The 27813-nt window shown below is 44.0% G+C and overlaps 4 protein-coding genes across 4 annotated transcripts; 2 read left to right on the plus strand and 2 right to left on the minus strand.

Annotated features, from left to right (window-relative positions):
• Positions 1-540: 540 nt before the first annotated feature.
• On the plus strand, positions 541-1476 carry LOC308509255 (olfactory receptor 1f45-like; the record flags this gene model as incomplete). The annotated part of the gene is made up of 1 exon (XM_081077073.1): positions 541-1476. The coding sequence occupies one exon, from the start codon at positions 541-543 to the stop codon at positions 1474-1476; it is 936 nt and encodes a 311-aa protein (XP_080933199.1).
• A 7393-nt stretch (positions 1477-8869) lies between these two features.
• LOC308509259 (proteasome subunit alpha type-3) lies at positions 8870-9748 on the minus strand. Its single transcript, XM_081077077.1, has one exon. The coding sequence runs from the start codon at positions 9714-9716 to the stop codon at positions 8949-8951; it is 768 nt and encodes a 255-aa protein (XP_080933203.1). The 5' UTR covers positions 9717-9748; the 3' UTR covers positions 8870-8948.
• Positions 9749-18873: 9125 nt separating this feature from the next.
• LOC308509253 (olfactory receptor 10H1-like) lies at positions 18874-19885 on the plus strand (the record flags this gene model as incomplete). The annotated part of the gene is made up of 1 exon (XM_081077071.1): positions 18874-19885. The coding sequence occupies exon 1, from the start codon at positions 18938-18940 to the stop codon at positions 19883-19885; it is 948 nt and encodes a 315-aa protein (XP_080933197.1). The 5' UTR covers positions 18874-18937.
• Positions 19886-26624: 6739 nt separating this feature from the next.
• Positions 26625-27572, minus strand: LOC308509254 (olfactory receptor 10H5-like; the record flags this gene model as incomplete). Its single annotated transcript, XM_081077072.1, has 1 exon — positions 26625-27572. The coding sequence occupies one exon, from the start codon at positions 27570-27572 to the stop codon at positions 26625-26627; it is 948 nt and encodes a 315-aa protein (XP_080933198.1).
• Positions 27573-27813: the final 241 nt, after the last annotated feature.

Consider the following 27813-nt stretch of genomic DNA (forward strand, 5'->3'; position numbering starts at 1 on the left):
TAGACTGTGGAATCATCACCACAGTCAAGCTAATTAACATGGTACTATTTTGATAGCACCACTGGGAAATCCCGCTAATAAAAATAATCATCTGGGATGGCTGGATGGCTCAGTTGGTTAGAGCGCGAGCTCTCAACAACAAGGTTGCCAGTTCAATTCCCGCATGGGATGGTGGGCTGCGCCCTCCACAACTGGATTGAAGGACAATGACTTGGAGCTGATGAGCCCTGGAGAAACACACTGTTCCCCAATAAAATTTATTTTAAAAAATAATAATCATCCGTATTACATGTCAAATATGAATTTCAGCCCCCCTTTTCCCACTTAATTCTTATTTTTTTTCACTTAATCCTTATAATGATCCTAAGAGGTTAGAATTATTAATCTTACGTAACAGATGAGGAAACTGAGGCTCAGAGAGGTTAAGTGAGATGCACCTGGAAAGCTGGGTGGGAGGGACAGCAGTGAGGTGACCCATTTCCTCCCTGGGAATCCAGCCACTGTTGACGCCTTTGCTTCTGGTTTTAGAATAGCCCAGACATGGACAATTGGACCCGAGTCTCTGAATTCGTCCTCCTTGGCCTCTCTGAGCAGCCCCAGCATCAGGAGGTGCTCTTCGGGCTGTCCTGCAGCCTGTATCTGATAGGGTGTCTGGGGAACATGCTCACTCTCCTGGCCATCGTCTCAGACCCTCACCTCCACAGCCCCATGTACTTCTTCCTCTGCAACTTGTCTCTTCTTGACATCTGCTTTACCTCCACGACCATCCCCAAGATGCTGCTGAACCACCTGAGTGGGCACACCACCATCTCCTCCTCCGCATGCCTGGCCCAGATGTATTTCTTCATTGCTTTTGGGGCAGCCGACAGCATCCTTCTCTCAGCCATGGCTTACGACCGCTACCTGGCCATCTGCTGCCCTCTGCAGTACATGACAATCATGAGCGTCCTTCGATGTGCCTTGCTGGTGGTGGTACCCTGGGTCTTGTCCAACCTCATCTCCATGGTCCACACTATTCTGATGACCCACTTGTCCTTTTGCACCAATAGGATCCCACACTTCTTCTGCGACCTCAATGCCTTGATCAAGCTCTCCTGCTCTGACACACAAGTCAACAAGTTGCTGGTGTTGGTCCTTGGGAGCTCAGGGGTTCTGGTCCCTTTTGTATGCATCATGGCCTCTTACACACTTATTGCTGTGGCTGTGTGGAAGGTGCCCTCAGTCCAGGGGAAGTGGAAAGCATTCTCTACCTGTGTCTCTCACCTTTGCGTCGTCTTTCTCTTCTACGGGACTATCATTGGGGTCTACTTCAACCCCACATCCCTACACACCATCCAGAGAGACATGGCAGCCACCCTGATGTACACCGTGGTGGCTCCCATGCTGAACCCCTTCATCTACAGCCTGCGGAACCGGGATCTGAAGACCGCCCTCAGGAAACTTCTCAGCGAGAACCACTTTGCCAAACCTCTTTGAAGACTCTTTTTAGACCCAACTGCTTTTGAAATAAAACTAATTCTTTCCAACGCTAGAAGTCAGGGTTGTTTATCGTTTTTCTTTCTCTTTTATAAAGGTGGATACAAACTTCTTATTATTCATGTAAGTACTTTATTTTTAATCAAATATATTTAACATATAACATTGTGTAAACTTAAGGTGTATAATGTGTAAATCTGATACATTTACATATTGTAATATGATTGCCATTGTAGTGATATTTAGCACCTCTGTCACCTTACATAATTAGCTTTCATTTTAGTGGTTGGGTTAATTAAGTTGTAGCCTCTTAGCAAGTTTGATGATTGTAGTACAATACTATTGTCCATATTTATTATGCTGTGCATTAGACTCCATAGCTTATTTACTACCTGTTGCAAGTTTCTATCCTAAACAACATCAATCTTATTCCCTCAACCTCCATCCCCTGATAACCACCATTCTGCTTTTTACAAGTTTGACTTTTTCAGATTCCACATGTAAGTGATAGGATACAGTACTTGTCTTTCTCTGCCCAACTTATCTCACTCAACACAATGTGCTCAAGGTCCATCATGTTGTTGGAAGTGGAAGGATAATCTCCTTTCTCACGGCTGAACAATATTCCATGTATACATACATCATATCTTCTTTATTCATTCGTCTATTAATGGGCATTTAGGTTGTTTCCATATCTTGGCTATTGTGAATAATGCTGCAGTAAACATAGGAGTGCATATGTCTCTCCAAAATCCAGTTTTTATTTCCTTTGGATATATACCCAGAAGTGGAACTACTAGATCATACCGATCTATTTTTAATTTTTTGAGAAAACCTTCCATGCTGTTTTCTATAGCGATATCAATTTACATCCCCACTAACAGCGTATGAGGATTCCCTTTTCTCACATCCTCACCAACACTCATTTCTTTTAAAAAAGATTTCTATTAAAATATAGCTAACATACAATATTATTTTAGTTTCAGGTATACACCATAGTTATTCAACATTGACATACCTAAAGAAGTGATCACCATAAATTCAGCAACCATCTGATAGATATCATATCATGTAATCACAATATTAATGACTATATTTCCTTTGCTGTACATTACACCTCATAACTTATTTGTTTTATACATGGAGATTTGAACCTCTTACTCTCCCTCACCTTCCCCCCCTTTTCAATTACAGTTGACATTCAATATTATTTTTTATATTAATTTCAGGTGTACAGCATAGTGGTTAGACATTTGTATCATTTAAGAAATGATAGCCCTGACCAGCCCAGTACCCACCTGGCACTATATAAAGTTATTACCATATTACTGACTATTTTCTCTATGTTTTACTTTACATCCACATGACTATTTTGTAACTATCAGCTTGTTCTTCTTAATCCCTTCACCTTTTCCACCCTGCCCCCAACCCCTTCCATCTATCACCTCAACAAAACTAGTATCAGTATGACACCATACATAGTTATTACAATATCATTGACTATATTCCTTATGCTATATTCTACAGCCCCATGACTACTGTGTAATAACCAATTTATACTTCTTAATAATCCCTTCTCCTTTTTCACTCAACCCCAACCCCCCTCCCATCTGGCAACCATCAATATGTTCTCTGTATCTATGAGTTTGTTTCTGGTTTGTTTGTTTATTTTGTTCTTTAGATTCCACACATAAGTGAAATCACATTGCATCTGTCTTTCTCTGTCTGACACTCCACTCAGCACAATACCCTCCAGGTCCATCCATGCAGCTGCAGATGGCAGGAACCCATTACCTTCCATGGTCAAGCAATATTAATATATATTAACATTAATATGTATATTACCTCCTCTTTATACATCCTTCTATCGACAGACACCCAGGCTGCCTCCACATCTTGGCCATTGTAAACAATGTTGCAATGAACATCTGGATGCACACGTCCTCTTGAAGTAGCATTTCGGTTTCTTCAGATAAATACCCTGAAGTAAGATTACTGAGTCCTTCTTTGTCTCTTGTTATAGCCTTTGTTTTAAAGTCTATTTTATATAACATAAGTATTATTACTCCAGCTTTTTTTTTATTTTTTATTTCCACTTTAATAAAATACCTTTTTCCATCCTTTTACTTTTCGTCTCTGTGTTTTTCAATCTAAAGTGAGTCTCTTGTAGGCAGCCTATGAATGGGTTTTGTTTTTGTTTTCTTATCCATGTAGCCCTCCTATGTCTTTTGAGGGGAGCATTTAATCCATTTACATTGAAAAGTAACATTTACATTGAAAGTAATTGTTGATAGATATGTAGCTATTGCCATTTTATTACTCATAATTTTGATCTTTGTTTTTCCATCTTGAAGAAGTTCCTTTAACATTCCTTGTAATACTGGCTTGGTGATGATGAACTCCTTTAGCTTTCTCTTGTCTGGGAAGATTTTTATCTGTCCTTCAATTCGAAATGATAGCTTTGCTTGGTAGAGTAAGTCCTTGGTTGTAAGTCCTTGCTTTTCATCACGTTGAATATTTTGTACCAATCCCTTCTGGCCTGTAAAGTTTCTGTTGAGAAATCAGCTGACAATCTTATGGGAGTTGAGTTTCTCTTGCTCCTTTTAGGATTCTCTCTTTGTCTTTAACCTTTGCCATTCTAATTATAATGTGTTTTGGTGTGCGCCTGTTTGGGTTCATCTTGTTTGGGACTCTCTGCACTTCCTGGACTTGTATGTCTATTTCCTTTGCCAGGAAAGATTTCAGTCATTATTTCTTCAATAGGTTCTCAGTCTTTTGCTTTCTCTCTCTCCTGGTACCCCTATGGTGTGAATGTTATTACATTTGATGTTGTTCCAGAGATCTCTTAATCTATCCTCATTTTTTAAAATTCTTTTTTCTTTTTGCTGTTCTGTTTGGTGTTTTCTGCTACTTTGTCTTCCAAATCACTGATTTGATCCTCTTCACCTAGTCTGCTGGTGATTCTTTCTAGTGTATTCTTCATTTCAGTTGTTGTATTTCACTTCTGACTGTTTCTTTTTTATGGTTTCTATGCCCTTTTTAATGTTTGCTATCTTTTTGTTGAAGTTCTCACTCAGTTCTTTGAGCCTGCTTATAACCATTGTTTTGAACTCTATCTGGTAGGTTGTTTGCCTCCATTTTGTTTAGTTCTTTTTTCTAGAGTTTTCTCCTGTTCTTTAATTTGGGATGTATTTCTTTCGTGTTTCCTCATTTTGGCTGCCTCTCCGTGTTTTTATGTATTAGGTAGATCTGCTACATCCCCCAGTCTTGTCCAGGTGGACTTATGTAGTACCATGTTTCCCCAAAAATAAGACCTAACCGGAAAATAAGCTCTAGAATGACTTTTCAGGATGACATCCCCTGAACATAAGCCATAATGTGTCTTTTGGAGCAAAAATGAATATAAGACCCGGTCTTATTTTGGGGAAAACATGGTTGGTGTCCTGTGGGGCCCAGTGGCACAGTCTCCCTGGTCACCTTCACCAGATGCTCCAGGAGTTTCCCTTGTGTATGTTATGTGTGCCTTGTGTTGAGCCTTGGTTGCTATTGGCACATCAGTGGGTGGAATTGACCCTGAGGCTGATTGTCTGTGGGATTTGGCCAATTCACAGCTTACAGGGTGCTGTGGGGTGGGGGTGGAGGGTTACGCCTCTGAGTGAGATTTGTCCTTGTGGGCTCTGGTGCCTGTTGAGACTATCCCTTGGGTGTGCTGCTTGTAGGGTTAATTGGGCAGTGCTCTGCTCTAGTCTGAAGCTGGCCTCCAAATATGTTTGAACTGGGGCCTCTTGCAAAGAGCTCTGATACAGGCCCAGGTCACCCACTGCCTGTGACTGGCTGAGCGACAAAATGATCCATAGTTGTTCACTGCCTATATTAACACTGAAGGTGCATGGGAGAGGCCACACTGTGAACCAAGAATGTCTTCCATCAATAGCAGGCCTGGGGTAGCTTTTCAAAATGCCAGGACACCCCGAGACTTGCTGCCACCTGCCAGCTCCCTTAAGGTTCAGCTACTGATAAAGCCTCATGTGGTATGTAAGTTGGGTGAGGCACAGTCTCAGGGAGTCACTAAAGTGGGAAGAGTTGTGGTCATCAGGTTAATGTAAATTCTGATTTGGTGCCAGTGCTGAGCCTCAGTGTAATGCAGGCTGTTATGTGGGGTCTCATCTCCCGCTCCCCACCAATGGACGCAGGATATGGTGAGGCCTAAAAGGAACACCAACGGAGCCGTGGATGGGAGGTTCATCCCGCTATAGTCTCACTGGCAGCTGGGTTGGAGACACAGGAAATAGGATCTACATTATCTGCAACCGGCTGTCCGCTTCTCTGCCAACCAACCAACCCCACTTGCTAACTGCAGTCCGCCCTGCTAACTGCAATCTGCCATGCTAACTACAATCAGTGCTTGCTAGCTCAGCCACCATCTGCTGCTAGCGTAGCCACTGCAGTTGTATTAGTGGCCAATGGCTCACTGGTTATAGCCGATGGCCAAATAGCCACAGCTGATGGCCATCCAATCACAGTTGATGACCATTTACTACCTGAGCCAGCACCTTTCCACATGAGGCCGAGAGCCTGGCTCTGTCCCCACACTCAAGCTACTCAGCAAAAGTCTCAGAGCACACTGAGGCCAGTTGACATCCGCCTGGGATCTTTCAGATGCTGATAGTTTCCCAAGAGAAAGTGCAATTCAGAGCTGGCTTCTCTTGGAGAAAGTGCCTCTTGTGCTGGGGGAGCTGGGTAGGGTAGAGCCCCAGTGAGTCAGCAGGATGGAGCTGTGGAGCTCACCAGACCAATCAGACCAATCAGATTCAGATTTGGCCGTGTCGGGGAGGGCTCAATGCAGGCAAGATGGTGCCTGCCTGCAGGCTGCATGGGAAAAGGACCCACACAGGGAAAATGCCGACAGTCCTCCAGCCCTCGTCCTGAAGACCCCCCGCATGTCCTGACACTCCCCGAGTTATGTCTCAATGCTGGACTCCAGGGTGAGTGCCTGAGAGTGAGAGAGTCTGTGTGTGGGCCCTTTAAGAGGACATTTGGATTTCCCACCGCCTTCCATCCCACTTGGGTGGTTGGAATACCCATTGTTTTTCACGGCCAGATGTTGTGGGGGTTCCTCTTTTTGGCACCAGTACTCCGGGCTGGGGTGGGGGGCAGTGTGGGGCTGGGGGCCCTTGCTTCTCTGGGAGGAACCTCCACAGCTGAGTTATCCCTCCTGGTTCTCAACCGCCACACCAAGGTTTGGGGTTAGCCAGTTCCCCGTCTCCACTTCTCCTACTAGTCTCAACATGGCTTTTTTTTTTTAATCCTTAGTTATAAAATTTCTGTTCAGCCAGACTTCAGATGATGCTCCAGGTAGATTTTTCTATAATTTAGTTGTAATTTTAATTTGTTCTCGGAAGGAAGCCGGCAGTGTTTACTCCGCCATCTTGGATCTCCATTGTTGTTATTTCTTGTCTCATTGGTAATGGGTTTTCTAACAGGTGTGAGGTGATGTCTCACTGTGATTTTGATTTGCATTTCCCTGATGATTAGTGATGTTGAGCATCTTTTCATGTGCCTGTTGGCTACTTTTATGTCTTCTTTGGAAATTTTTCTATTTAGTTCTGCTCATTTTTTAATCAAAAAATATTTTGTTACTAAGTTGTCTGAGTTCTTTATATATTTGGATATTAACCCCTTATTCAATGTATGGTTTATAAAATTTTTATCCCAGTCTGTAGGTTGCCTTTTCATTTTGCTAGTTCTTTTTTTTTTCTGTACAGAAGCTTTTAAGTTTGGTTTAGTCCCATCTGTTGATTTTGCTTTTGTTGTCTGTGCTTTTGGTGTCATATCCAAGAATCATTGCCTAGATCGGTTTTCTCCTAGGAGTTTTATCATATCAAGTCTTTTGTTTAAGTCTTTGATCCATTTTGAGTTCATTTCTGTGAGTGGTGTGACAAAGGGGTCCAATTTCATCATTCTGTGTATGTTTATCCAGTTTTCCCAGCACCATGTGTTGAAAAGACTCCCCTTTCCTCATTGGGTGTTCTTGGATCCCTTGTCAAATATTAGTTGAAATTGAAAGCTTTTCAGGGTGGTTTTTCTTGACCCAGGGACACACATTAAATACCTCAGAAAAGGTATTCCCTTTTTAATTTTCTCCATTCTTCTGATTATACTCTGAGAACATTCTGGTTTGGTGCTACTATGACTTTAATACTTTTCACATAAACATCCCTTTAGAAAATGAGAAGGAAGGTCTTGGGCTTGGAGCCTTCAGCAGGCTAGACTTTGAACAACTTTCTTTCATTTACATGCTATTCTCTTTGAACTCTTATCATCTGTGACAGTTTGTGTCCAGGTGGGAAAATGGAAAACGTGCTTTGGCTGGCCCACTTATCATGAGGTTTTGGCTTTCTATTTATGGTAGTGATCTATTCATTTATAATGAAAAACTTTATCGGTTTAAAGACACTCAGTTGAAAGGAAGCTACTGAGTAAATGATGGCATTGTTGGTACTCAGATGTGGCATGAGGAATGGGGTGTACTGGGTCAAAGAGATCACCTGTGCTGAGTCAAGAGCAAAAAGAGTGGAATTTTATGATGATTTGGGGGCACTGGCTTTAAATTCTGACAGCCTTGGGTTCAAGTTCTCCTTTTGCCTGTGAATAGGCTGTCACTTATCAAGGCCCCGAAAATAGCCCCAGAATTTGAGGTCTTGTGAATTCATGAGAAGTAAGATTTTGGACAGAAGAAAACGTCAAGATTACAAAAATAAAGATTGTATGGTGTTTCTGAGAATGAATGCCCGCCTTTGTGCAAAGCAGAGACATAAAGTGTTTATTTTTAAAGAGAGGGCTTAGAGAAAAAAACAATAAAGGCATCCCAAACTCATTATATATAATTGTTGCTACAAGAATTTTTATTTTTAATTTTGAGGTAGTCCTTTCAACAAGTTCAATTTCATCTGCTGGTGTTTTGTTTTTATCATCTTACTGGACTTTGGAAAACAAACGGTTTGCCAGAACTGAACTTCAGCAATGGAATTCTGTCCCACTTACCTTCTGGATTTCTCCAGAGGATTGATGTTCCTTCTCTCTATTCCCATGTCTCTCTCAGACCCATATGTAAGTAAACTTATTATGAAAAAATAAGTGATTGAAAAAAGGTGATTTTCAATCAGTGACTTATTTATTAAATCACGTTGAAATAATTAGTTAGCCATTAAAAAATAAGTTTTACCACAACACACCTATGAGAATGGCTAAACTCCAGAACACTCACAACACCAGATGCTGGTGAGGATGTGGAGCGACAGGAACTTTGATTCGTTGGTGGTGGGAATATGAAATGATACAGCCACTTTTTTTTTTTTTTTTACAAGACAAAAATTTAATGAAAATTGGTCAGTGGGTATATAATAATCCACAGGACTAAATAGTTACATGGGGATTGTATTAGAAATTTAAAATAGCTACTGAATTAAGTGTTACATATTATCATCATCTGATTCGTCTTCTTCCTTCAAAGATTCCTTAGCATATTTCTCTGCTTCTTCCCTTATATCTTTGGGAACAATTTCATGTCTTCCTTTAGTTATTTCACCAACCCAGCTGAGCTCTAGTTCAAAAGCTTTATCCTTAACTTCATCGTGTACTATGTAAATTATTTTTGCAACTTCTTTAACAACATCACGACAGGTCATTTCTTTCATCTGAAGTTTTTCTATTTCTGTTTTTGCAGCTTGCTTGGCTTTGCCAATAGCACAGCCCCAATAACCATATGAAACACCTGATGGGTCAATCATGTAGAGTTGTGCACCATCATTCACACTGTAAGACCCTAACATGAAACTGCAGCCAAAAGGTCTAACAGCACTGTAGAGTGTATATGCATGTACATACATGGCCACTCTGTCTGCCAGATGTTTTAGTGGAATGTTATAGCCAAAGTTAGATCTAAAGTTGGAAGCTTCTTCTCTTGCAATGTCTGCTAAAGAACGAGCATCTGCCAACAAACCTGCTACCGCCATTCCAACATGTCGATCAACATTAAAAAGTCGTTTGTTGGAACCTTCTTCATAAAGTTTAGAAAGGACTAATTTTTCTACCCCAAAGACAACGCCATCTTTACATCTGATTCCAATAGCTGTACTACTATTTTCCACAGCCTTCATAGCATATTCAACTTGAAAAACTCTTCCATCAGGAGAGAATGTAGAGGCTGACAGGTCATACCCGGTGCCGATTGAACTCATCCTGCTAAAACCAGCGGAACGCGTAGGGTTTCCAGGCCTAATCGATACAGCCACTTTTGAACACATTTTGTTGATGTCTTATAAAACAACAATTCAGCAATCATGCTCCTTGGTATTTACCCTAAGTGGTTGAAAACTTAGGCCCACACAACAACCTGCACGGGAACACTTATAGCAGCTTAATTCATAATTACCAAAACCAGAAGTAACCAAGACGCCCTTCAGTAGGCATAAATAAAGTGTGGGACATCCATAGCATGGAATATTATTCAGTGCTAAAAAGAAATGAGCTATCAATCCATAAAAAGACATTGAGGAACCTTAAATGCGTATTAATATGTACAAGAAGCCCATCTGAAAAGGTACATGCTGTATGATTCCAACTCTATGACATTCTACAAAAGGCGAAAATATGGAGACAGTAAAAAGATCAGTGGTTGCCAGGGGTCGTGGGGAGGGAGGGATGAGTACGCGGAGCACAGTGGATTTTTAAGGCAGTGAAGCTATTCTGTATGAAGCTGTTATGATGGACACATCTCATTATATATTTGTCAAAACCCACAGAATGAATCATAGAAAACCAAGAATAAACCCTAAGGTAAACTATGGACTTTGGCTGACGATGGCGTGTCAATGTAGATTCATGGGTTATAACAAATGCTCCTCTCTGGGGGCTGTTGATAATGGGACAGAGGCTGTACGTGGGGGGTGGGGGGTGGTGGGAAATCTCTGTACTTGCCTTTCAGTTTTGCTGTGACCTAAAACTGCTCTAAAATAATAATAACAATAATAATAATAATAATAATAATAATGTCTTTTTAAGAAAAGTTAAAACCCAATCTGAAATGTTTGCACAATGTTTTTTGGTAGATTAAAGTTTGAGAGATTGGCAAACTTTTTCTATAAATGACCAGATGGTAGATAGTTTTGACTCTGTAGACCCTATATCTCCATCACAGCTACTTAACTCTGCCATTTTGTAGCACAAAAACAACCATGATGTCAATGAATGAGCACTTTATTTATAAAAACAGGCAGCAGACCCACATGTTGTAGATTTTCACCCTTATTAGAAGAAATTAAGGAAAATATTTCTGACAGTATTAAAATATTTCTGAATAGTATTAAAGTACAAGAAACAGAAGCCAAAGGATAAAGATTGGTAGACAAAATTAGTATTTAGAATCTCTTTGGAAATCTTTAAAAATTCCTGCAAATCAATAAGAACAAGACAATCTAATAGAAAAATGAGGAAAGGCTTTGAATAGACATATCAAATAGAGAAAACCTATACGGCTCATAAACAATGGAAATTTTCCAACCCCACTAGTAATTAGGAAAATACAAAGTACAGTGACAAGGTGAGACCACTTGGTAACCATATTGCCAACATTAAGTTTCACTCTATCAAGTGTGAATGAGGGTATGGAAAATATAACCTCCAACACACAGGTGCTGAAAGTGTAAATTAGCACTGCCACTTGGGAGTTTAATTTGGTAATTCTTCTTAAATTTAAGAATCATATTTCCTACAACCTGACCATCTCATTACTTAATTTATATTTGAATCAGATTGTGCCTATGTATAGTAAAAGACACAAAAGGATATGTATTGCATAATAACGGTGAAAAACTGGAAGCAACTGAGGTGTCTCTTGGTTAAATATACATCACATATATTCATAAAATTGAATATCAAACTGATTTTGTAAAAGCGAGGCAGTGCTATAGCAGTGGTTCCCACCTACCAGGGGTGATTTTGCCCCTGAGGGGACATTTGGCAATGTCTGGAGATGTTTTGGTCATGGCTGGGGTTGACAGGCTACTATCATCTAGGGGTGGAGATCAAGGATCCTGCAATGTACACGACAGCCCCCTCCACAAAAACTCCAGCCCTACATGTCAACACTGCTAAGGCTGAGAAACCTTGATCTATATAAATTAACGTGGATATCATTCTAAGATGTTGTGTGAAAAAGCCAAGTTATACAGAAGTACTTAGAGGAGAATCAGATCTGTAATAAAACACACAGTATGGAAAACAGTTTGGTGGTTCATCAAAAATTAAACATAGAATTACTATATGATCCAGCAATTTCACTCCTAGGTGTGTACTGAAGAACTGAAAAGAATTCAAGCAAATCCTTGTACACAGATATTCATAGCAGCACAATTGACTATAGCCCAAAGATGGAAATAACCCAAATGACCATCAGTGGATGAATGGATAAACAAAACATGGTCTGTCCACACAAAGGAATGTTACTCAGCCACGAAAGAAAGAATGAAGCACTGTACATGCTACAGGATGGATGAATCTTGAAAACATGCCGAGCGAAGAAAACCAGACCACAAAGGTCACATACTAAATGATTCCATCTATACGAAATGTCCAGAACAGGCAAATCCATAGGGATAGAGAACAGAGGCATGGTTGCCAGGGGCTGGGGAGGGATAACTGCTAATGAGATGGGTTTCGGGGGTGATGAAAATGTTCTGGAACTAGATAGAAGTGGTGGTTGCACAACATTGTACTAAATGCCACTGGATTATTCACTTTAAAGTGATTATTTTTATGTTACGTGAATGTCACCTCAAAAATAAAACAACCTCCCCAGGGGCTGGTCCGGTGGCTCAAGCGGTTGGAGCCCCGTGCTCCTAACTCCGAAGGCTGCCGGTTCGATTCCCACATGGGCCAGTGGGCTCTCAACCACAAGGTTGCCGGTTCAATTCCTCGAGTCCCACAAGGGATGGTGGGCTCTGCCCCCTGCAACTAAGATTGAACAGGGCACCTTGAGCTGAGCTGCAGCTGAGCTTCCAGATGGCTCAGTTGGTTGGAGCACGTCCTCTCAACCACAAGGTTGGTGGTTCGACTCCCGTAAGGGATGGTAGGCTTTGTCCCCTGCAACTAGCAATGGCAACTGGACCTGGAGCTGAGCTGTGCCCTTCACAACTAAGATTAAAAGGACAACAACTTGACTTGGAAAAAAGTCCTGGAAGTACACACTGTTACCCAATAAAGTCCTGTTTCCCCTTCCCCAATAAAAAAATCTTTAAAAAAATAAAAAAAATAAAACAACCTCCCCAAAAGCACAACAAAACCCCACGATAGTACTCTTTTATATATACATATATTTTTTTATGTTGGGGAACAGTGCATTTTTCCAGGGCCCATGAAGTTGTCCTTCAATCCAGTTGTGGAGAGCACAGCTCAGCTCCAAGTCCAATTGCCGTTTTCAATATTTAGTTGCAGGGGGCACAGCCCACCATCCCATGTGGGAATCAAACTGGCAGCCCTGTTGTTCAGAGCTCACGTTCTAACTAACTGAGCCATCCGGCCACCCCAATAGCACTCTTATTTTATGGGTTTGTGTTCGTTCACATGCCACATGCAGACAAAAGTCTGCAAGGATGCCCATCAAACACATCATCATGATCACATGGCCATTGCATAACTTTTAGCATCATTTGTGACATTTCAATTATTTAGTAAGAAGAAGTAAATATTTGTGTGTTGTTTGATTTTTAAAATCTTTAAAAAGGCATTTAATTGGGTAAGTGACCTGCATGGGGAAGGATAAAGGTAGAGGGCATGTCAGGCAGCCTCCCCAGCCCCAATGGGCAACAGCAGGACTGCTCTCCTGCCAGCGCCAGCAGCCAGGGCCCCAAATCCCAATTTGCAGAATATTAAACTCTGCTCGCTCGCTCGAGCCCCTGAGAAGCTAAAGTAATTGACTCACCCCTGACAGGCAGGGAGGGAAGGAAAGTGCGGATAGCCTCCCTGAGGTTGTCCCCTCCCTCACAGGGTCCCCAGAGGTCCCAGCGTCCCGGTAACAGAAGCAGAGGTAATAGGACCACAGCAAGAGAAGGCAGCGGGCAGGGAGCAGAGTTGGCATAAATAATGAAGGTCAGGATCTGGAGAACCCCCTGCCCCACTGGCACTGTTCAGGGCAGCAGGCTCCTCACCTTGAAGCCGAGCCCTCACCTGTACAGCCCTTATCTTCAGGGAAATGCTAAGCCAGGTTCTTCCACTGGGGTAGGCAGAAGTGGGTACAGGGCCTGGAGCCTCAGGTGAGTCACCTCTTCTCCCTTCCACCTGACTAGAGACACCTGGGGAATGAGCATCTGCCCTGGGCTCAGAGAAGCCCCCCTGTTTATACAACTCCTTGTGAAATTTGAATCTCTGGGGTGGGGGCAGCAGGCAGGGCTTTACTTCCTAGCTTCAAGGCAATGTGACAATTATTACCTTATGAGGATGTTTCACTGGACAGGTGAGAAAACTCTGGTGCAAAAGAACTTCCACTTAAAGTTACCCGGAATACCTGTTTGACTTTTTATCTCTCCCCTCTCTGTTCTGGCCATAAACCAACAGTAAAAGAGTTGGGGAGAAGCAGAGAAAAGCAAGAGACAAGAGGACTCAGGATTGAGAGCCTTCGGCCACTACTCAGGTTTTGAAGTATGGGGGGTGAGGGTGGGATAGGTGGGATGATGGTAAGGAGTTAAGGATGAAAAGGGGGAGAGAAGGGAGGGAGAATGCAGAAGGAAACGAAACAGCTCATTAAGAAGAGATGGCCAGAATGGGGGCAGACAGGTAAGGCAAGATGGGGTCTGAGAGACAAGGCCCACCTAGCCCGTGGTTCTCAACTAGGGGCAGTTCTGCCCCCCAGGGGACATTGGACAATGTGTGAAATGTGGGAAGATATTTTTGATGACCATAATTGAGAGATGCCACTGCCATCCATGGCCAGGAATGCTGGTCAACATCCTGCAATGCACAGGACAGCCCCACCAGAAGGAATGATCCAACCCCAAGTCCCTAATGCCGAAGTGGGGAAACCCTGCCCTAGGGATATATGCGGGCAAGACTTGTCCATCAACAGGTGTGGCCCCCAAGTCTCGAGGTGGGGAGTTGTCCTCACCATGCTGCGCGTTCCTCGAAGTTACAGATAGCCGGGTTCTCTCTCTCTCTCTCTCTCTCTCTCTCTCTCTCTCTCTCTCTCTCTCTCTCTCTCTCTCCCCCCCCTTCGCTCTCTCTTCTTCTCAGGTTACTCACAGAGGAACCCCTACTTACAGTGTCCTCCTGGCGGATCAATGCCAATGCCAGGAGATTTTAGTCCCTCTCTCTGCCGTTCTGAACCCACACCCATCATGGTTTTACAGCTTTTTTCTTTTAACTTAAAAAAATGAATAGACTTTATGTTTTAGATTTACAGAAAATTGAGCAGATAGCACAGAGACTTCCTATATACCCCCTCTCTCCCGACACACAGCTTCCCCTGTTATTAACATCCTGCGTTAATGAGGTACCCGCGTTGCAGCAGATGAACATCACTATTAACGAAAGCCCGCAGTTCACATTCGGGTGCACTCCTGGTGAACACCCTGTGACTTCTGATGAATGCACATTGTCATGTGTCTGCCATCACAGTACCACACAGAACAGTTTCACCACCTTAAAAAATCCCCAGTTCTACCTATTTACCTCTTCCTCTCTCCCCAGGGCCCCTGGCGACCACAGATCTTTTTGCTGTCTCCATAGTTTTGCCTTTTCTAGAAGGAATGGGCAGCCCTCTTAGCTGCATTCTGCATTCCCACCATTTCAGAGGGTAGTACCTTGTTTCCCTGAAAATAAGACCTAGCTGGACATTCGTCTCTAATGCATCTTTTTGAGCAAAAATTAATATGAGACCTGGTATTGTGTTATATCATATCATGTCATGTCATGTCATATCATATCATATCATATCATATCATAAAGACCAGGTCTTATACTATAGTAAAATAAGACCAGGTCTTGTATTGATTTTTGCTCCAAAAGGTGATTAGAGCTGATAGTCCGGCTAGGGCTTATTTTTGGGGAAACACAGTATATGCAGCCCCTGGGCCACCTCTCCAGGACATGGCAAGCTCGTATCTTCTCATAGTTCCCCTCCCTCTCATTCTTCATGGCTGTGGGGTTTTGTGATCTTAATTGATATGGGGAAGGGGTGTGTGAATGCAATGGCATGGAGAAGCCGACATCTCTCTGGTCCTGGAAGTGGCCTCTGACATTCATTAACAGCCCAGTGGTGAGTGTAGCAAAAAGGTTAGGAAAAGATAGGCTTTGGGGTCAAGCAGATGTACATTCAGATCTGGAGCTGTGATCCCTTGGACAAGTGATGTATCTTCTGTGGGATCCAGCTGCCACATCTGTAAAATGGGGATCATAATGGGTGCTTCATGGTGTTGCGGTAAATATTTAGTAAGAAACATGTGACCACAGGTGCCTGGTCCATAGTGTTACCGAGCAAGGCTCACTGGCCGATGTGCACAGAAGCCAGTACTATGGCACCAGCTTTTCAGAAAAAGGAGCTTTTATTTGTGAGTTCAGTTTATTTGTGAGACAGGAGGCTCGGCTCAAATATGTCTCTGATCCAGGCTTCTGGAAAGATTTAAGGGGTTTCAGCACCGGACCTTCCTGGACAACAGACCCCTTGCTTCTGAAAGGGTTCCACAGTCACGTTCTGGTCATGTCCCATCCTTTGGTTCGTCGGGGGGAGCAATTAAGGGTTCACAAGTGTTACTCCTGAGTGGTGTTCACTATTGTTACTCCTGAACTTTGGTTCTGGTTCTTGTTAGAAACAGGATAGGACCCGTGTGAGCTGGTTCTGCAGTTACAATAGGACACATCTAATAAAGGGTAGCTATTCTCATCAAGTGCTCAAAATCCAGGACACATGATGATGAGGGTCATGACAAAGTCAGGAGCAATGATTCTCAGGAATCGTTTTGCAGGCACCCTGGAATGAGGGACATGTCTCTCTGCTTTGGAAGAGAATATGCAGGAGGTCTGCACAGAGGAGGTGACATTTAAGCTGAATCTTAAACAGGCATTTGCAGGTAGAGAAGAGAAAGAACCAGGATCCAGGCAGAGGGAGAGTGCCAAGGAATTGCAACTGCATTCTGTAGCTTCTTGGTTCTCAACTCAGGATGACATCTGCCCCCCATGGGGATATTGGCAATGTCTGGAGACATTTTTGGTTGTCACAACAGAGCAGGGGCTATTTGCACGTAGCTGATAGAGGTCATGGATGCTTTTAAACACCTTACAATGCACAGGACATCCCCCTTGGCAAAGAATGATCTGGCTCCAAATGTCAAGAGTCCCACAGTTGAGAAACCCTGCAGTAGACATTGGGGAACAAGGGAGGCTTGTGAGTACAACCCGTGTGACCCTGACCCTACCCATCCAGCCTCTTCTTGGACGCTCTTGTTTCCAAATCATTGACTTTGACTCGCCCCTGTAAGATCGCAGAGTGACAGGACTGAGGGAGGCTGTTGGGGCCACCACCCTGGGGACCTATGGGCAGGTGCTGACCCAGAAGTGGAGGAAAGATGCCTGTGATTCCAGGGGCGGGAAGTCAAGAAATTCTGGAAACCAGTGATATCACAGCCTTTAGTCACCAAACTGGCTGGTTCCCTCTTTGTGTCTCGTTGTCAACTTCTCAGGGCTTGACCAAGGACCGCAGCCCACTTAAGAGGGCATGTGTTACTTTTTTTCTATTTTCAAAATTGTGGTGACACACTCATAAAATGTACCATTTTAGCCATTTTGTAGTATACAGTTCAGTGGCATTAAGCACATTCATGATGTTGTGCAACCACCATCTCTGTCTAGTTCCAGAACTTTCTTATCACCCCTAAAGAAAGTGCCAGATGCCTTAGCAGTCACTCCCCATTCTTCCATCCCTCCAGCCCCTGCCAATCACTGATGTGCTTTAAACTGCTACATGAATGGTCACAACAGCATTGTTTACAATAGTGGGGGGGAACCAAATGCCCATCAGCTGGTGAATGGAGAAGTAAAATGTGGGCCATCCACACAACAGAATATTGTTTGGCCAAGAAAAGGAATGAAGCACTACAACATGGATGAACATGTTGGAAAACATCATGCTGAGAGAAGCCAGACACAGAAAGCCACCGAATGCGTGATCCCATTGATATGAAATGTCCAGAACAGGCAAATTCATAGAGACAGAATGGAGATTAAAAGTTTACTACATTTTATACTTTACATTGTCTAATAAAATAAGATCATTTAAAAATAGTTAAGTTATTCATAAAGAAATATTGATATCTCATTAAACTGACGTTATTTAGTGATCACAGGCTATGTACCTTTGCTCACTTGGTGTATAGATTTAATTATCATAGGGAGCACCTACTGTGTGCCAGGTCACATTCTAAGTAGAGTGGTACGTCGGTTTTCGAACGTCTCCGTTGACGAACATTTCGGTTTACAAACGGCGTATATTTTATAAATTTATGGTATCATTAGATAGTAAAATTCATGCTAAATTTGCAGTTTTAGGGGTTGATTTTAAAGGTCTGGAATGGATTAATCCATTTTGCATTGCATTCTATGAGGAAACTGTGCCTCGGTTTTTGAATGTTTCAGAACTCGAATGGTCTTCCGGAATGGATTGTGTTCAAAAACCAAGGTACCACCGTATAGCTCGTTTCTTTCTCACAACAGCTCTTTGAAATGGGTAAGAGGAAATGGAGGTACAGAATGGTGAAGAAACTGACTCAAGTTTATATGACAGGCAGAGCATGGATTCTCACTCATGTTGGCTGACTCCCACTTTGATGGCTATGTTGCATTGCCTCAACATACTGACATGCCTCATGGGAGCTGGCAAAAACAAGAATGTTATTTCCAAACACTTTCCGGCCTCTGATTTCTGGCATGAATAATGCCAGAGGAAGAATCTGATTGATTCATATTAAGTTAGAGACGCACCCTAGCTCAAGGCGTTGTCTCCATGGGGAAGGAGCATTCTGTAGTAGAGCAGGAGAGCAGCAATGGCTGGAAGCTCCATTGTGTGTGAAGGGACATTTTTCATTTTTGAAGACAATCTAGAGGATTAGAAGGGATACAGCCAGCTATGGGTTCATGTCTTGGCTCTGCCATTTTGAAAGTCTTACATTGAACAAGTTACTTAGCCTCTCTGTACCCCAATATTCTCAATGAGTATGCTCAAGATACTTAAAACGGAGGTGATAAAAATAGCACCTTTCTCATTAGGTTGATGAGAGGATGGAGTGGGAATTCCATCAATGCTAGCTGTCGTTTATCAGGAGAAGCCCCTTAGGCAGGTCCAGGTGAAAGACAATGACCTTTCTCCATCCAGTAGCTGAGTTCTCTCTGTCACCCCCACCTCTCAGGCACAGGCTCCATGCAAAGAGCCAACCTCTCAGCAGTGACTGAATTCATCCTCATCGGCTTCTCCAACTTCCCCCACCTCCGGCTAGTATTCTTCCTCTTGTTCCTGCTGATGTACCTGTTCACGTTGCTGGGGAACCTGCTCATCATGGCCACCATCCGGAGCGAGCGCAGCCTCCACACGCCCATGTACCTCTTCCTGTGCGCCCTCTCCATCTCCGAGATCCTCTACACCTTCGCCATCATCCCGCGCATGCTGGCCGACCTGCTCTCCACCCACCGCTCCATCGCCTGGGCGGCCTGTGCCAGCCAGATGTTCTTCTCCTTCACATTTGGGTTCACCCACTCCTTCCTGCTCACTGTCATGGGCTACGACCGCTACGTGGCCATCTGCCACCCGCTGCGTTACAACGTGCTCATGAGCCCCGGTGTCTGTGCCTGCCTGGTGGCCTGGTCTTGGGCGGGTGGCTCAGTCATGGGGCTCGTGGTGACAGCGGCCATTTTCCACCTCACTTTCTGTGGACCCAATGAGGTCCACCATTTTGCTTGTCACGTGCCACCTCTCGTGAAGTTGGCCTGTGGGGACAACGTCTCCACTGTGGCCCTGGGCGTGGGCCTGGTGTGCATCACGGCCCTGCTGGGCTGCTGTCTCCTCATCCTCCTCTCCTACGCCTCCATTGTGGCCACCATCTTGCAGATCCCCTCAGCTGAGGGCCGGCACAAGGCCTTCTCCACATGCGTGTCCCACCTCACCGTGGTGGTCGTGCACTACGGCTTTGCCTCTGTCATCTACCTCAAGCCTAAGGGTCCCCAGTCCCTGGAAGGAGACACCCTGATGGGTGTCACCTATACAGTCGTCACACCCTTCCTCAGTCCCATCATCTTCAGCCTCAGGAACAAGGAGCTGAAGAACGCCATGAGGAAGACCTTCCTCAGCAAAATCTACCCAGAAAAAATATGACAATCTGGGAAGAGTTCCTTGGAAACAGGTAAATTGGGTTACCTGGTGCTGTCACTAGAAATGGCACCCTGTAAATATGTTTGTCTGGTGCTTTAAGGTTTGCAAGGACCCTTGCAGGCAACATTCAAATGCACACACAATAGTTAAACAAAACAGCATCAAGGACATATTCAGGGTGGAAGGATATATGAGAAAATCAGATTCAGTGATTCCTATCTGTTGGCAGGACACTTTGTAAGGTAGCGTTAACCCTGCAATCGGTTCTTCTCTTTCCAGGAACCAGAGTGGTCTAATTACTCCCAACACCATCAACCCATATTGCAAAGAGAAATGGAAGATGTCAGTGTCCCCCCCCCAACCCCAACTAGGCAGCAACAAGTAGCTACAACATAGATTTTGTAAGGCTACAAAAGACTAAGTAAGCCAGGTTACAGCAGAGGAGAACAAAGCACCCTAAATTTCAGTTGCGCAGATCTGTGCAGGAGCAGTTAGAAACAGTAATAAGCAAACTAAACCCCTGCATTTCAAATGTGAAGCGTGAACAGCTGCAGAGAGACAGAGAAGTCTCTACAGTTGGTTTGAGGAAAGAAGTCCCTCCATGAGAAGTTGCCTGTTGTGTTAGAGAGTGATGTGGCACATGGGCCATGGGGGGACTCTTTGTTGAACCACAATAATGAGTGCACAGCCCAGGATAAAGGTGTACCTATGGTTACACCAGTTTAATGCTCCCCCATGGGCAAGAGAGAGGATTTCAGGTTGACTATACTGCATGGTATTTATAATTTGTTGTAAATACATGTATTCAAGAGAATGACAAATACTGTATGATATCACTTACATGTGAAACATAAAACAGCTGAACTTGTAAAAACAGTAAAGTGGTGGTTACCAGAGGCTGAGGGATCAGGGAAATGGGGAGATGTTTACGGGTACAAATAAATAAGTCCTGGAGGTCTAATGTACAACGGAGTGACTATAGCAATACCGTATTATAAAGGTTAAAGTTGCTAAGAGATTAGATCTTCATTGTTCTCACCACAAAAACAAAATGATAATTATGTGACAAGATAGAGGTGACAGCTAACACTACGGTAGTAATCGTATTGCAATATATTAATGTATCAAATCAACACGTTATACATCTTAAACTTACACAATGTTATGTCAACTATAATCTCAATTTAAAAAGGTTTCCCTGATAAATTTATATTGTTTCTGAATATGAATTTATACATTTATTTTAAAATAGCAATTTATAATACTTAATGGACACATACTGTTATATGTGATACTGTTATACACAACATAATATGATTAAAATGCACAAACAATAAATTAATCAAGTTAGCCAAAGTTAGAAGAAAGGAAAACATGTGTGTTCCTCTTAAAGTTGAATAGTAAACCGTGTATCATTTGTCCTAAAGTAGAATTCAGTCTTTCTCTATAACTTGAGCGATAAAAGATTCCATGTTAACATGAAGTGGGAGGATTTGGGAAACAATTTCAGTCAAAACTGGGGAACCCAAAGCATTTCCTTTGCAGAATATACTGCATGTTTCCTGTTACCCCTCATGTACATTATTTCATTACAGCCTTACAATGGAGGATCAAGGCAGTTAAACTCATATCCTCTCCGTCAGACAGAGCTCAAAATGGTTACACGGCTCATCCAAGATCATGCCAATGGATAAGGCTCAGTTTCCAACGTAGGTCTTTTCTGATTCCCACTCCTGTCCCCCTAATGCTTCACACACCATCTTCCTACAGTGATTTTCATGGGTCTCTGGTTCAAGGAGGACTAGCCCATTTTCAAATCAAACACATCTTTAAAAAGCATCTTAAGAGCCTTTTAATCCATAGATGGTCTAGGATGGCATTAAAAAAAAATTGCAAGTTTTGCTTGATGAGCTTGGTATCAGAGGGGAAGGTGTGAGTTGGGGAAATGTCCAATTGGAGCACCAACTTTGACCATCTCCGTTACCAGTGTAGAAGGAGTGGGACCTCAGTGAAGGGAGTTGTGGTCCAGCAGGGGTGCCACAGGGAGAAGTGCTACTCCAACTGAGCTTCCTCACCTGCCCCTGGTCTCCCAGAATCTCCTTCTCCAGGAATAGCCTCCTCTCTATGGCTCTTAGCTTCCATGAATGGTTCCCATGACTCATCACCATGGCAACCGTGGGTGGGAAAGGAGACAGGTGACACCTTACTCTCAAGAGGTAAAAAGAGATGCTCTAAAGAGCAGATAGAGCTGTGCAGTGATTAAGTGATGAAGCAAAATGCTTTTGTTAAATCACACTCCGTCTCTTGGCCTCAGTTTCCTATCATTAAACTGGGTATAATAATAATGTTGCCACTCAGGATATTTCTGAAAATTAAATAATATCACCTATGTAGGGCAATAGATAGTGACTGGCATGCAATAAGCACTCAATAAATGCCCGCTTTTAAAAGATCTATTTAATAGTTATTTGTGGCCTTCTCTGTCTCAAATCCTGTGCTTGTGTTGGGAGTCCAGAGACGGGTTTGTTGTTATTCCCTGTCTTTGAAGAGTTTCCGTGGTGCTGGGGGAATGCTCCGTGGTACAGAGAAATCGGGGCGCTCACCAACATATGGACCAAGGGCTACAGGCCACCAAAAGGGGTGTGACTGCTGCAGTTTGGGCTGCAGCAGCCAGTCTCCCCTCATTCCACTACCCAGAGGCTGTCACCAGTGCCTCCCCGACTTCTCGAAGGACACTTGGAAGTTTCTGGAGACATTCTTGGTTGTTACAATTGTAGGAGGGAAAATGTGCTACACTGTCTAGTGGGTGAAGGCCAGCGGTGTTGCTCAGCTCCTACAATACAGAGGACAGTGAACCACAAAGAATGAGACAGGCTCAGATGTCAACAGTGTCAAGGGTGACACACCCTGCTGTATCCACACAGGAAACATTTATTGAGCACCTATTGCGTGCCAGGCACTTCTTTCTTTCTTTCTTTCCTTTCTTTCTTTCCTTCCTTCCTTCCTTCCTTCCTTCCTTCCTTCCTTCCTTCCTTCCTTCCTTCCTTCCTTCCTTCCTTCCTTCCTTCTTTCTTTCTTTCTTTCTTTCTTTCTTTCTTTCTTTCTTTCTTTCTTTTTTTAAGGAGGGTGCAGCTCACAGTGGCCCATGTGGGGATTGAACCAGCAACCTTGGTGTTAAGAGCTCCGTGCTCTAACCAACTGAGGTAACCGGCCACCCCTACCAGGCACTTTTTTAGATGTCACTGGAGATATAATGTTGTACTGATTAGATGTGACCCCTGATCTCAGTGCTTGCACTTGAGAAGGTGAAGATTTGGATATTAAACAAATAATCACACTAATGAATACATATAAGTTGTAAAAAAAAAAAGCTATGAGGAAAAGAAAGGAGTTGCTATGAGGCCTTACAATGGGGATGGTGACTCAGTATGGGGGAAATCAGGGAAGGCTTTCCTGAGGAGGTGACATTTAAGGTTGGGCCTAAGGATGTATAAGAGAAGGAGAAGAGTGTTCTAGGTAAAAGCAGCAGCACATGCAAATTTCTTGAGGTCTGAGAGTGCTTAGTTTATTGTAGGAATAGCCAGGGAGCCAGTCGGGCTGGAGATCTGGGGAAGACTGGGAGATAGAGTTGGAGATGAAATATGGACCCACCACATTAGGGTTTATCCTGTACCCTAAGGGTATAAGCAGGAGGGTGATCTTTCAGATTTTCCTTTTGCAAGGATTCCTCTGGCTGCTGGACAGAGACAGCCTTGGGGGTTGAGGGTGTGGGAGAAGGAAAACATCCTTGAGGAGGGGACTGGGCTTTCATCCATAAGCAAGGAGATGGGGGTCAACATTTCAGAAGAGCAGAGCATGAGAAGTGAAGGCAGCAAATTGCATCTCTCAGGTTGGCCTTTGCCTCCAGCAATTAGTATCGAAACACTTGGGGGCTCCAATTAGCACAGGGAAAGAGTGTCCCCTAAAGTCTGGAGATTTCCCCCTCAACAGTTCTCCTCTGTGCTCCATGCCCTTTAATCACCTCTCTGGGCTCTGGCCCTGCCTTGGGGATACCAAAGAATGTGGCACTGATGGGACCATTAGCCAGGAAAGGCAAACATCTAGGAATGCGGGGTGTGTGTGTGTGTGTGTGTGTGTGTGTGTGTGCGTGTGTGTGTGTGTGTAACTTTAGAAAATAGAAGCTGAATAATGGAGTGGAGGGGAGCATAGAGCCCCTGGGGTGTGGCCTGGATGACACTGTGGGCAGAGGGGCTGGGTTGTGGTGTGGAAGCTCATCACCCCAGGACCCTGGCTATGTTCATCGACCTTTGGGCACTTACTATTTCCATCACCAGATAAGTTAAGGATGGCTTCTGGGTTTTGATCTTTTGAGAGAAAAGAAGTGCACAGCTTTTGAGAGATGGTGGTGAAAGAATCTAGGGTGAGGCAAGTGAGGCACTCACCTTGACTACAAATTGTAAGGGGTCAAACTAATGGTTTAATTTTTCTTTGTGAAATAAAGGAATTGATGTGTGTTAAGCACTTAAGGCCATACTTATTGTTAGTCATTAGGGAAGTGCAAACCAAAACCACAATAAGGTACCACTAGAATGGCTATAATAAAAATGTTAGATAACTTGGTGTTGGCGAGGATGTGGAGAAATTGGAACCCTCGTCCACTGCTGGTGGGGACATAGAATGGTGCAGCCGCTGCTGAAAACAGTCTGGCAGCTCCTCAAGTGATTAAACACAGTTACCATATGGCCCAGTAATTCCACTGGGGGATAGTTATATACCTCAAAATGCAAAAACTATAATACTCAAATGTTTATAGCAGCATCACTTATGCCAGCCAGAAGGAGGAAACAACCCTTCAACAGGTGAATTAATAAATAACATGTAGTATATCTAAACAATAGAATATTACTCAGCCATAAAAAGGAATGAGAGTCCTGATACAGGCTACAATGTGGATAAACCTTGAAAACATGATGCTAAGTGAAAGAAGCCAGACAAAAAAAAGGTTACATATTATATGATTCCATTTATATGAAATGTCCCAAACAGGCAAATCTATAGAGACAGTAGATTTGTGATTGCTTAGGGCTGGAAGGAAGGGGGAAAGAGGGATGATAGCTAAAGGGTATAGGGTTTCTTTTGGAGGTGATGCAAATGTTCTAAATTGACTGTGGTAATGATTACGCATATCTTTAAGTGGGTGAATTATATGGCATGTGACTTATATCTCAAGACAGCTATTTTTTAAAAGACCATACCTAGCTGATGATAAACGCTCAAAAAATTGGAAGCTGTTAACTGTTAACAAGGAAGGAAGGAAGGAAGGAAGGAAGGAAGGAAGGAAGGAAGGAAGGAAGGAAGGAAGGAAGGAAGGAAGAAAGAAAGAAAGGAAGGAAGAAGACAGTTACTTTTGTCTCCAATTCAAACATCCGGCTTGATTTTGAGCGAAAGATTCTGTAGAGCAGTGGCCCCCAAAGTGTCATTCCCAGACCAGCAGCAGCAGCTTCTATTCTAGAACATCAGACGGCAGAACCCCTCCCAGACCCACTGAATCAGACACTCAGTTACCAGCAGCCTACGACTTCACCAGCTCCTCCAGTAAAGCTGATGTGCCCCCACGTTGGAGACCCATTGCCTAAGGAGACTCACTCGGCCCACCTCGTACTGCACCCTTGCACTGTACTGGCTTTGTGACCCTGAGCAAGTCCCAAAGCTCACTGTGTCCATTTCCTCATTTTTAAATGGGGTGTAACCCAAAAGGGCTGCCTGCCTCTGCCGGAGCATGTCCCTTGAAAGGGCCAGGTCTGCAGGTACATCCCCCCAATATATCTGACTCCACAACACATGAAAGAGAAATGGAATTTTATTGAGAATTTCAAGGGACTTGGGGAAGGGGATTTATAGTAGGCACTCTATGGCAACCTTATAAGCCTTATAAAATGCCCATTTATGTCCCTGCTTGTTTCTCAAATGTTTTCATCAGCCACTGAGTCTGGGTCAATTACCAGGAAGCAGGTTTTTCTTCCTGTCTCTTCGCTTTCCCTTAACCCAGCCATTACCTCCTTATCCTTCTCCCACACCTTTACCTCATCTTTCTACACATATCTTTTCTCCCAAGGAGAAATTCAGATCCCTTCTTTCTCTTTGCAATTCGCATCCTTAAACCTCTCATTCAGCTCCCTCAGCAGAGGCCACTCATAGAAGGAGCCCTCCTGCAAAACTGTGAAGAACTGAAGGTGAAAAACCATTTCACCATCAAACAATGCTTTCCTTTCCTCAAGACGTTGGTCAGAATGAGAGGGAAGATGTGTCTGAAGCACAGAACATGATATTTGGTACACAGCAGACGCCAAATCCCTGTCACTGTTTATTGTTGTTTTGGGCAGAGCAAACATCTTTCATTCACTCAGTCAAGATAAGCCACGCGCCTAAGTTTCCTGACACAGCCATATGGACATCCCCTCTGCCATGCCACTCTCAGGTATGGGAAACAGGAAGAAGTTGACACACAAAGTCAATATTGGGGTGGTTATGACCTCAAGGAATCCAGGAGGAATGAGGTCAATCAGATTGGGGGAAAGAAGAGAAAACAAACATCTAGAATTTACAGAGCACTTACTAAGGGTACAGGTAGGAGGAATTCCCATATAGGAATCATCACCAGTGAAGCATAATTATACCCATTTTACAGACAAAGACTGAAGTGTCTCCACCCACCACACCCTCTGCCACAAAACCAGCCACTTCAAGAGCTCTGGAGAAAGAGCTTGCTGAGGAAGGTCTTCCTCATGGCGTTCTTCAGCTCCTTGTTCCTGAGGCTGAAGATGATGGGACTGAGGAAGGGTGTGACGACTGTATAGGTGACACCCATCAGGGTGTCTCCTTCCAGGGACTGGGGACCCTTAGGCTTGAGGTAGATGACAGAGGCGAAGCCGTAGTGCACGACCACCACGGTGAGGTGGGACACGCATGTGGAGAAGGCCTTGTGCCGGCCCTCAGCTGAGGGGATCTGCAAGATGGTGGCCACAATGGAAGCGTAGGAGAGGAGGATGAGGAGACAGCAGCCCAGCAGGGCCGTGATGCACACCAGGCCCACGCCCAGGGCCACAGTGGAGACGTTGTCCCCACAGGCCAACTTCACGAGAGGTGGCACATGGCAGAAAAAATGGTGGACCTCATTGGGTCCACAGAAAGTGAGGTGGAAAATGGCCGCTGTCACCACGAGCCCCATGACTGAGCCACCCGCCCAAGACCAGGCCACCAGGCAGACACAGACACCGGGGCTCATGAGCACGTTGTAACGCAGCGGGTGGCAGATGGCCACGTAGCGGTCGTAGCCCATGACCGTGAGCAGGAAGGAGTGGGTGAACCCAAATGTGAAGGAGAAGAACATCTGGCTGGCACAGGCCGCCCAGGCGATGGAGCGGTGGGTGGAGAGCAGGTCGGCCAGCATGCGCGGGATGATGGCGAAGGTGTAGAGGATCTCGGAGATGGAGAGGGCGCACAGGAAGAGGTACATGGGCGTGTGGAGGCTGCGCTCGCTCCGGATGGTGGCCATGATGAGCAGGTTCCCCAGCAACGTGAACAGGTACATCAGCAGGAACAAGAGGAAGAATACTAGCCGGAGGTGGGGGAAGTTGGAGAAGCCGATGAGGATGAATTCAGATATGGAGGTGTGGTTGAGCCCTAGCATGGTGGTCACACCTGGTCGGGGAGAGAGGGAAGAACTCAGTGACTAGAAACTTGGGGTCTCTAGTGAGCCCTCCTGCGAGGACTTCCCTGAGGGACTCCCTCACCTCTCCAAGTCATGGTTAGTCCACCTGCAAAATGGCGTTAATAATAATGATCTATGCCCCACAGAGCTGCTTGAGGTTTAGATAAAACCATGCATCTAATGTGCTTAGCACAGTTCCTGGCCACCAAGTATTCAGTAA

This window comes from Rhinolophus hipposideros (assembly GCF_964194185.1).
Source record: "Rhinolophus hipposideros genome assembly, chromosome: 16".
NCBI classification, from domain to species: domain Eukaryota; kingdom Metazoa; phylum Chordata; class Mammalia; order Chiroptera; family Rhinolophidae; genus Rhinolophus; species Rhinolophus hipposideros.